We start from the raw sequence: 11,192 nt of genomic DNA, 5'->3' as shown, positions 1-11,192 counted from the left end.
AGTTTCATATTGACAATGAGCTCACCGGACAGAACTTGGTAGAAGACATGGAAAGAGGCTTGCAGCCAGCTCACCTTTTAGAGCTCTCAGACTACACAATCACAATGTGTTGTCTGACATGAACAAGTATTGCAGAGCCTGAAAATGGAGCTGTAGTGTCTGATGAGTTGAAAGAGGCAGAATGCTGGGAAGCATGCAGCCATGGCCACATAGGCATTGGGTAGCCAGCTAGTGGTTCCTTCAAAGAAAGACAGATAAGATGTAAGGACAATAGAGGTTACATAGAAGAGCAGGAAGCTGCTCCCTAGGATGAGGATGCTTTGGGTGGCTCTGGTCTCAGGGGATGACCTAGGATAAAGGGATCTGTGGATGTGTTGGCCCCTCTGCTTGTGTTTGAGCAAGATAAACACCATGTAGCCACTGGCCCACACCATTAATCCCAAAAATATGGTATCATTGGATGCCAATAGGATTGCAATAAGTGTATGGATTATTTTTTCAGACTTCATAATAACACAGTAGCCAAAATCTTTTATGCCAGTAACATCTCTTCCATGCGTTATGTCAGTTGTATACACAGGAATGCAGATATATACCAAAAACTGGAGCCACACACACACACACACACAGGCCCAGGGAAGGACCAATAAACTTGGGGACTCTGACCTTGAGCTATGCCCACTTGGAATTACTGGGGCTGATGTTAATGGCTTGAAAGACACTCAGCAGAGATGTGGAGCCCAGGGACATTCCTCTGGCAGCTCTATGAAAATATAATGCAAGTTTACATGAAACATAATCTAGATAGTAAGTCTGATTAAAAGCAGCAATGGTCTGTGGGATTCCTCTGCAGACAACTATGAAGTTGGCCCAGGCTAGGTGTTTGACAATCAGGTGTGTGGGCTTCACCTTGATTCCAGAGAAGTCAGCAATGATAAAACAAGAAATTAAGACTGAGTTACCCAACATTCCCAGCACAGTCTGGGACAGGAAGAAGATCCCCAAAGCCAAGTCTCTGGTGTCCATTCTGGAAATGCCTTGGATCACTGCACAACAAATCCAGAGGACATGTGTTATACAAGTTGGACCATGCTCTTCTTAGCTTGTCTCTTAATATACTGCATACACACTATCACCTTACATTTATAAATAATGTTAAAATGTGTCTTTCAAGTAAGAAGTTTGCTAGGTCTCAATGAATTCCTATTGTTTGAATTGCAGATAATTAACTGGCACATTGTGGTATAAGTCAAATTTTATATTGTCATTAATAGGTGTTAGCTTTTTTCAATGTTTTTCAATTAATGGTTCTTTTAAAATACACAAGTTCACTGGTGAGAGGGTCTAGTAGAGCTGCTTGACAAGGCAATAAATACAGTAGAGAGTGCCTGTAAGTTCACCCGTTGCTCACAGTCCCTGCTCCATGGAATGGAGTGTCTGTATAGAGTGAGACCTTAATATCATCACTCCTTATGTTGCAACAGTATCCCAAATCTGACTTTTTTATCACTTTCCTTCTATTGTTTGTGATGAAAGGTTGCAAAAGTAATATGAAATTTATCAACACCTATAAGACCTAGAGGAGGTAAATGGAGCAGCCAACATATGTTGCAGGGTTGAGTTTTTGATTCTTCCTACAGTCCCTGGGATTGCTGATCATGGCCTGGAAGACATTCAAGAGGCAAATAGTGCCAAAGGACACACTCCTTGCAAATCTTTGAGTGTATAAAAGGAGACTTCCTATAGAATCATTCAAGAACTGTTTCAACCTCAACCCTACCTTTTCATGGGTCACTCATGAAGAGAGAATAATTTAGATGTTGGCATCCATTAGATGTATTAGAATCAAACCTGTGGACTTTATGAGCATTCTTTATATTAAGTGATTAGATAGTAGAAAATAAGGGAAATTTCCCAGAATTCTTGTTATAGTTTGTGAAAAGATAATTATTCTTATTGCCAGACTCCAGAAGTCCATTCTGTGATTTGGCACAATTTTCTGTAGAATATGATGAGCCCATTGATCTGGTTATAATGAATAATGACAAAATGTTGTATCCTGAGGGAAAGGATGACATTGTTAGCTACAATGAGGCCAGAGGAATAGGGGAAGCAGAGGGTTTGTGACAATCAAAACACTAAGTATTAAAATGCCATAAGAAAACCTGTTACTGTGTAAGCTACTAAAGAGAGGAAATAAAACACAAACCAAACAAATACAAATTTATACAAAGTGAATGTAGCAAATGCTGAAAACAGAAACTCTACATGACAATAACCAACAATTTTTATTATTTTTCAACATTCTATTCAGTATTCATTTATTCTGAGAATAAGCACATCATATAATTACAATTTTATATGTTCTACAGGAGGTAAGTTTTTTATAAGCTTCTGTTGCATCATTATTTTTAAAATTAAAATATAACTTCATCATTTTCTCTTTCTTCCACAAAAATTTTCCAAATCCCTACACACGCACAGCAGGCAAAGCTTTCAGGCACACAAAATAAATAAAAAAATAAGGAGATCTTTTAAAAAAAGTTTTCTTTTTTGAATAAATATTTTTCCTAGGTAAATACCAATTTCAAATAAGGCTTTTGAGGTTTTTACCAAAATGCAGTGCTGATTGTGGTCTGCCATGACAGAAAACTGTCCCATCTCCCAGTTTGTATTTGTAAGCACAAGATGAACTTGAAGTTTATTGCATCACTGAAAATATTCTTTGTTTTCATTGCAGGGATAAAGGCAATAGTGGTAACTATGAAGAATTACTAACTCCATTACTCTGTAAATAATGCAACATGAAACACTAATGTGTGCTGAAATAACCTGAGAAGAGAATTAACTAAGTAAAATATTTCATTGAAAATTCTGAATATACTTCCTACTTTTTATTTTTATGAATCTCTTATAATATTTCTAATATTCTCAAATAGCAGAAAGGAATTTGAGATATGTAAAAAGGAACCTGAAGAATTGTAGCTGGAATATTTCCTGCATCCTAGCCTGGCAGTCTGGACAAATCTCTTCCATTCATGTCCCCCAAGTAACCACACAGAGGCTTATTTTAATTATATACTGCATGGCCATGGCTCAAGCTTTATTCTAGCTAGCTCTATTTCTTAAATTAGCCCATAACTTTTAATCTATATATCTCCACATGTTCTGTCACTTTACCTATGTCCCATTACATGTTGCTCCTTGGGCAGGTGACTAGCATCTTTCCTAGCCTTCTTGCTCTCTCTCTCTCTTTGAATTTTCCACCTGTCTCTAAGCAGCCTTGCCATAGGCCAAACTGCTTTATTTATTAACCAACCACAGCAACATATATTCACAGCATACAGAAAGATATTGCCCCATCAATGAATGTGAAAATTTTCACCATTTTCAAAAATAAAATAAAGAACTAAGTGTGAAAACAAATTTTGCCAAAGGGTAGAGCCTTGCTCTGCCAGGTTTAAAACCCTGTGTTCCTTTAGCAACAGTAAGAAATGGTTAAGGGAAGACATGGCATCAGTTTGTGCTTGTCATCAATGTATGATTCAAACAGCAGAGATAACTCAAACCAAGTAAAGGAGAGAGGTTTCAAGCCACCCATTTTACCACTGGTCATTCAATACAGACTCATAAATGCAGTGTTCCATGAGAATACTGTATACTCCAGAAAAAGATTTACATCTATATCTCCCATGGTCATGGGCTTCTCATATTTCCTTTCAAATGTTTACTATGCACATGAAACTATGGTAAGTTCAACTCTAACAGTCATACTGCAAAATACTCTACATGTCATGTAAGGTAAAGTGAATTATCACTTTGACTTTTTAACACAATACTTCAGCACTTTCACAGACAGACTGCATTACTCTAGTGTTACTCATAGTCACTCTAACATGGGCATTTATAGTCAGAACCAACAGGGATGGCACAACTTTATGAATACTTCTGCCTTTCTCACTCAGTTCTTAGCTATGGAATTATGCTTGTGCCTTCTGTCTCAGTTCCAGGTATCGGTTTCTACTCCAGATTCCCACTACTAGACATGAGCAATTACACAGACTTCTCTTCTTTGCTGGTTCTGTTGCTCAGACTGAAACATGAAGTACTCACCTAGCTTCTTGCCTCAGAAGGGTGATGAGTTCATTGGGCATACCCTGACTATTAATAACCAGGACTGAGTGAGAGTCAGCTCAGGCTTGAAGCAGAGCTCTTGTGGCTCTGTGACCTCACCTCCGTCCAAAACTGCAATTTTCATTTCATCTGCAGTAGCAATGACAGTGTTGTCTTTAGGGGTCAAAAGCATTCACAATTTTTTTCCAGTTACTAATTAACAAAGAAGAGTAAAAGTTTCCTGTGAATATCACCAAAGAGACAAGGTGTTCTGAAGAATCATTGACTTTTTGTCATTCCTGCAGGCTGACCAGAGTCCTGTGGAAGGCTGGAGACTTTGAAGTGAGATTTGGGAGAATGTTAAAAAAATCTCTCTGTCTCATTGGATCCAGGCTTCCCTGACTTCTTCTAAAACAAATCAACTTAGCTTTCTTCATTTTTTTAGATTTATAACATTTAATAATTAAATGTTATTGAGTATTTTATTCATGCAAATGTGTTTACTTCAATTCTACCCACGATTAACTCCTTTTCAATTCCTTTTTTTTCATCTCACATCAGTATTCCATGCAAATTTCATGTTCTTCTATAAGAAAAGAAGAAAGAAAGGAAGGAAGGAAGGAAGGAAGGAAGGAAGGAAGGAAGGAAGGAAGGAAGGAAGGAAGGAAGAAAAAAAGAAAGGAAGGAAGGAAGGAAGGAAGGAAGAAGGAAGGAAGGAAGGAAGGAAGAAAGGAAGGAAGGGGAGGATGGAGGGAGGAAGGAGGGAAGGAAGGAGGGAAGAAGGAAAGAAAGCAGAGTCTATTTAGTTATGTTTATATGTGCCTAGGGCAGGGCCTTATATGAAAGCAACATTAGCCTCTCTCTCTCTCTCTCTGGAAGATCCTTAAAGATATCTGGCACTTCCTTTCTCTGAAGCAAGAAATTCTGATCAGTTCTTCAACCAGGAGTTGGACTTCCTGCAACATCCACTCTTGTTGGATTTTGTCATCTAAATCTTGTACAGGTTTTGTTTGTACTGTTAAAGAGAGTCAATTCACATGTGCAAGTGCCCTGTTTAGTTTGAACAAGACCTGTTTCCTGTGAATCATCTACTACCTCTTATTCTTAAAGTCTTTCTGCCTCTTCTTCCATTATGACCCCCTAATATTGGGAGGAAGAGCTGTAATACAGATGTTCCATTGTTATATGGGACTTCCAGAGTCTCTTATTCTCAGCACCTTTAATGATGGTATGATTCTCTGTTAATCACCATAGAGTGCAAAAAGAAGCTTCTCTAATGAGAGTTGAGGGACAGACTAATCCCCCAGTATAAAAATAAGAGCTTTGGTAGAATTTTATTCCTATGTCAACTTAGCTGAATATTAGTATTATGTTCTTCCCCAGGATCTCCATACTCTCTAGACTCATATTTTTGTGCATAATGATGGGTTCAGACAGGGGTACCATCTTGTGAACTGGGCCTTCAATTCAGTCATGAAGCAGTTTATTACACCCATGATGTTAACGACAGTATTGCACCAGACTTGTTGTTGGTATTGCTCTCATGGTTCATATTTCCATAATTATTTTATTACCTCTAGCAGTGTGAAAACCATCCAATGTAGATAAAGTTTCCACTTGATTTCTCCATGTATTTTGACTCAAGTATATTTTACCTTTATTTTCAGGATGATAGACCCCTACATATTACAGGCTAATGACATTGTTCTTGGATGTCCTCAAAGTACTTCTAATATTCAACACCTTACCTGCACCATTTTAGAGTACTTGGAAAAGTTACATAGAGACTCAAATCTGAGAAAAATACCTAAATATGTGGGAATAAAAGGGAAAACACGATGTCACAATTAGCATTGGAGATCATTAGAACACCTAGTAAAATACAATAAAAACTAATTTTAACATTTATAGCAAGGAATGTTGACCTTTCAAAACAAACATTTTTTTAATTCAGTGAAATTGTCTTTACTTTTGAAATTTAAATATAATTACATCATTTCCCCTTCTTATTCCTACCTCCAACACTTCCGTATAAACCCCAGAATTTCTTTCAAATTTATGGCTTTTATTTCTTTAAATATAATCACATACCCCAATGCATACTCACACACACACATACATAAACGTTCTTCTTATCTAAATACAACCTGCTTAGTCCATAGTGTTACTTGTGTATATAAACTTTCAGTGCTGATGATTTGGTATTTGATGACCAAGTGGGAGGTTCTTCCCTGGGTGAGACTATTTCTCCCAATCTCAGCATTTCTTAGTTGTCTATAGTTCTCTGTCTATGGGTAAGGCCTCATGAGAATCAGTCCCTCCATGTTAGCATGTCTATCAATACCATCATTGTTCAGGTCTTGTTTAGGAAGCCATATTGATGAGTTTAGCCTCTCTAACATTTGTAGGAGATGCATTCTCACAGTAAACTTCCTGTTCCTGGTAATCAGTTGAACCTCTATTTCACTATGATACCTGAGCCTTTAGTGTAGTTGTGTTTAGATGTATCAGAAGGGGCTGTGTACCACAAGGTCACTTGTTCTCAGCAATTTGGTCTGCTATACTTCTCTGTAATGGTTGCCATCTGTTGCAAGTCATATTTCTTTAGCAGATGATGAAACAAGTACTTATCTTTGGTTTAAGAATATTTACAATATGATCCAGGCAGTGGTGGCACATGCCTTTAATCCCAGCACTACGGAGGCAGAGCCAGGCGGATCTCTGTGAGTTAGAGGCCAGCCTGGGCTACCAAGTGAGTTCCAGGAAAAGGCGCAAAGATACACAGAGAAACCCTGTCTCGAAAAAACAACAACAACAAAAAAGAATATTTACAATATGATTAGGTATCCTGCTGGTTTAGCTAAGTGACATTAGCAGATTCCTCTCTAAGATCCATGACTTCACTAGTTCTGAGTAGTTGGCTCAGTTTTCTAGCCCTAGGCATTTTTCTTCACCTAAGTAGAAGCATTTCCAAATTCTTTTTATGTAGCAATTATATAAATATATAAATATAAATATATGTATATAGAGACAGATATATACATATGTAATAAAATTTCCTTTCTATCAATGGCTTAGAGAGAGTTATGTTGCTTTTAAGAAAATGCATACAAAGAAATAATTATATTAACGGAATGAAGCTAGTCATTGAAAAAAAACAAAGAATTATATTAAGTGAATAGAATCATACAAAAAAAGTTTAAGGTCTGTTATGGTGTCTTACACTTTGTTCCAAGCACTAAGGAGGCAAGGCAGGCAGATTTGTGAGTTCTGGATCAGTTTGGTCTATGTAGTGAATCCCAGGACAGCCAGCACTATGAAGAGAGACCCTGTTACCACCCCAAAAATAAATAAATAAATAAATAAATAAATAAATAAATAAATAAATAAGAAGAAAAGAAATAATAATAAAAGAAAAAATGAACAAGAACAAAACACAGTTACACAAATTTCTTGTTTATGGTTCATAAATCTTATGTAAGTACACAAAATTATGGATGCATATACATTGAATAAAGACATAAGAAAATCTGTCGAAAAGAAGAAAGGGGATAAACCAAATGGACAAGAAATGGAAGCTGAAGAGCATGAGGGAAATATGCTCACTGTAGTATATTGTTGCATGAAAATCTCCACTGTGTCACTGTTTCATGGTCAATGAACTTTCACAGTGAAAATCAATACAAGATAAAATCATGGTTGATCCCTCATCCCAGCACTTGTCCTGTCCTGAGGGCTGTTCTTGCCTTGAATAATTTTCTTGCTGTGACAACAACTTTTGTCTTTTATCCTCCATCGGTTTTCTCTATATTTAAAATGTCTGCTACTGAGTCTGGAGATGAGGATCAGTTGGAAGACTGCCATCCTAGCATATGTAAAGCTCTGCATTTGAATTCTCACATGTCATAAAAAGGTTTGTTGGCACATTCTTGTGGTCTTATAGAGTCAGAAGATAGAGGCAAGATATCCAGGGTCATCCTCTGCTATATATCAAGCTTCAGGTCAACCTGGACTACATGAGACTCTGTCAAAAAAAAGGATAAGAAAAAAAGAAAGTAAGGAAGAAAAAGAAAATAAAAATAAAAGTCTATATTTGGAGAGTGTATTACCTGTTTTTGAAGATTTTTTTTTTAAGTATGGGTCCTATTATTTTCTCTCACTGAAATGTTGGTCACCAATTTTATATTGTAATCTGAATTTTCCCCTGGTTTTTAGATGTAATATTTCCTATTTTTCATTGCCATTAAAGTACATATTTGGCTATTACTCTGCAGTTCTTGTCCAAGTCCCTTCATCTTTTTCTTCATACATAGTAGCCCATATCCACATGGGGGCTCCAAAGCCACTAGTATACAGCTCATGGGCTTCCACTAGTGTTGCCAGTCATCACTTCTTTCCATCAAGGACTCACTGTCCCCCACCTTCAGAATCCTTCCTCTCTCTATCAATTGGATTCCCGGAGCTAAGCATGGAGCCTTTCCATGGTTCTATGTATTTGCCTCCTTGAGTCATTAGACAAAGGCTCTATGATGATGAATAGGTTATTCTCTAGGCTGGTCAGAAGAATAGACCAGTATAGGTACCATCTAAACCACTAGCAGCACTCAATAGTGGATCATTCTTGTGGATTCCTGAGAGCCTCCCCAGCACCTTGCCTATTTCTATTACAATGATATTCTCATCTATCATGATATCTCCTTTCCTGCCTTCCCACTCTGTCCCAGTTCCAGCTCAAACTTCCCATTTATGTATGTTCACCAGAGAGACTTTATAGCACCATAGTATGCTTAAATGTTCTCTTAAAATTTTATAGCCTAGATTTACCTCTGATGATACTCCAGAACTTTCCAGTGTTGCAACTTTGTCTTTTCTTGTAATTTTGGATTTTGTGACAGAGTTTCACTATGCCACCTAGGCTGAACTCAAATACACAATCTTCCCACTTATTCCTCCTCAGAACAGGGACATCAAAATCTGTGCTACCTGCTAATCCACTTGTAGTCTCTCTTCTGTCATTTGTCTGAATTTAATCTATAAGCCTAATGCTTACATATGTAAATGTCTCCAGTAATTGTTATTGTGTATGCAATTACTACAGTTCAACACTAAACATTTTTATTTGGAAGTTTATCTAAACCTGACTTTTTTTTTTTTTTTGGTTTTTCGAGACAAGGTTTCTCTGTGTAGCTTTGCGCCTTTTCCTGGAACTCACTTGATAGCCCAGGCTGGCCTCTAACTCACAGAGATCCTCCTGGCTCTGCCTCCCAAGTGCTGGGATTAAAGGCGTGCGCCACCACTGCCCTGCTAAACCTGACTTTTAAAAATGTATTTCTAAACATTTTGCCAGGGCTGGGAGTTATACTTTAGATTTAAGAAACATGTTGTCTATTAAATATGCATTCGCTTCAGTAGCCAGCATTAGCATGTTTCATTACCCTCACTGAATCATTCTGACCTTTTTCATCCTCTTCACTTGTTCTTACTTTCTGACAGCCACCAACACTTGATTTGATGGTCCAGGTGCAATCTGCAATGGTTAACTTTTGTACTGAAGGTTACAATGTTGATTAAAAATTCTCATTCTCAGAGAAGCTCACCTGAAGGACTACACTCCACATAAACCTCACAGGTTAATTCTCTCTGCTACTGTGATATTCTCCATTAAAACAGTGAGTGCTGATTATTTCAGCACTTATATCATACAGCATGGTTTACCTGTGTCCCAGACTAAAAGATAAACTGCATTAGGAAGAAACTTTGTAGACAATCAGTGTCTTCTGCAAAGTTTGGTATTGACAGTGTGTTCACAGAATAAAAACTGAGTAGAAGACATGGATAGAGGGATGCAGACAGCACAGTTTTTAGAATTCTCTGACTACACAAGCATGGTGTGTTGTCTGGTAAAAACTAGTGCAGCACAGCCTGAAAAGAAAAGCATAGTGTCTGCTGAGCAGAAAGGGGCAGAATGCTGGAAAGCATGCAGCCATGGCTGCACCAGTGTTAAACAGCCACCTAGTTGCTTCACAGAGAGACATATAAGATGTAAAGACAACAGAGGTTGCATAAAAGATCACAAAGCTACTCACGAGGGTGAGGATGCTTTGGGTGGCTCTGGTCTCAGGGGATGACTTAGGAGACAGGGATCTGTGGATGTGTTGCACCCTCTGCTTATGTTTGAGCAGGATGAACACCATGTAGCCACTGGACAATATCATGAGTCCCAAAAAGATGACATCATTGGATGCTATTAGCATTACAATAAGAATGCTGATTAGTCTCTCAGAATTTATAACAGTACAATATCCAAAATCTTGTACCCCAGTAACATTTCTTCCACCCCTTATGTCGGTTGTATATACTAAAATGAAAATATATAACAACAGCTGGAGTGCCCAGCATAGGCTCAAGCATGGACCAGTAATCCCAGGGAATCTGGACTTGTACTGTGCCCACCTGGAATTACTGGGACTGATGGTAATGGCCTGAAAGACACTCAGCAGGGATGTGGAGCTAAGGGATACTCCTCTGGCAACTCTATGAAAATATAATGCAAGTTTACAGGAAACATAATCTAGATAGTAAGTCTGACTAAAAGCAACAATGGTCTGTGGGATTCCCCTGCAGAGAACTATTAAGTTGGCCCAGCTCAGGTGTTTGACAATCAGATCTGTGGGCTTCGCCCTGATTCCAGAGAGGTCAGCAATGATAAAACAACAAAGCAAGGCTGAGTTCCCTAGCATTCCCAGTACAGTCTGGGACAGGAAAAAGATCCCTACAACCATGTCTCTGGAGGCCATTCTGTCATGGCCCTGGGTCAATGCAAAACATGTCCAGAGCACTCTTGCTAAACAAGTAGGACTTCCTTTTTCTTAGCATTCCAAACTATGTAGTGCATACACAATAATATCTTACATTCATAAGTAATGCTAATATGTGTCTTCCTAGTAAATAGTTTGCTAGGTTTCAGTGAATTGCTATTTTTTGAACTGCAGATAATTAACTGGGACATTGTAGTAAAAGTTAATTTTTATTATGCCATGAATAGGTCTTAGCATTTTCCAAGCACATTGCAGTTAATT

The 11,192-nt window shown here is 37.9% G+C and overlaps 1 protein-coding gene across 1 annotated transcript; it reads right to left on the bottom strand.

The window, feature by feature from the left end:
• Positions 1 to 9,841: 9,841 nt before the first annotated feature.
• Positions 9,842 to 10,910, bottom strand: LOC114710895 (vomeronasal type-1 receptor 4-like). Its single transcript, XM_028895188.2, has one exon. The coding sequence runs from the start codon at positions 10,908 to 10,910 to the stop codon at positions 9,975 to 9,977; it is 936 nt and encodes a 311-aa protein (XP_028751021.1). The 3' UTR covers positions 9,842 to 9,974.
• Positions 10,911 to 11,192: the final 282 nt, after the last annotated feature.

This window comes from Peromyscus leucopus, chromosome 1 (genome assembly GCF_004664715.2).
Source record: "Peromyscus leucopus breed LL Stock chromosome 1, UCI_PerLeu_2.1, whole genome shotgun sequence".
NCBI classification, from domain to species: Eukaryota; Metazoa; Chordata; class Mammalia; order Rodentia; family Cricetidae; genus Peromyscus; species Peromyscus leucopus.
This window is presented reverse-complemented; position numbering and strand designations above follow the sequence as displayed.

Excerpts from the sequence above, each read along its gene's own strand:
- LOC114710895 (XM_028895188.2), bottom strand. The coding sequence starts at position 10,910 with ATGGCCTCCAGAGACATGGTTGTAGGGATCTTTTTCCTGTCCCAGACT.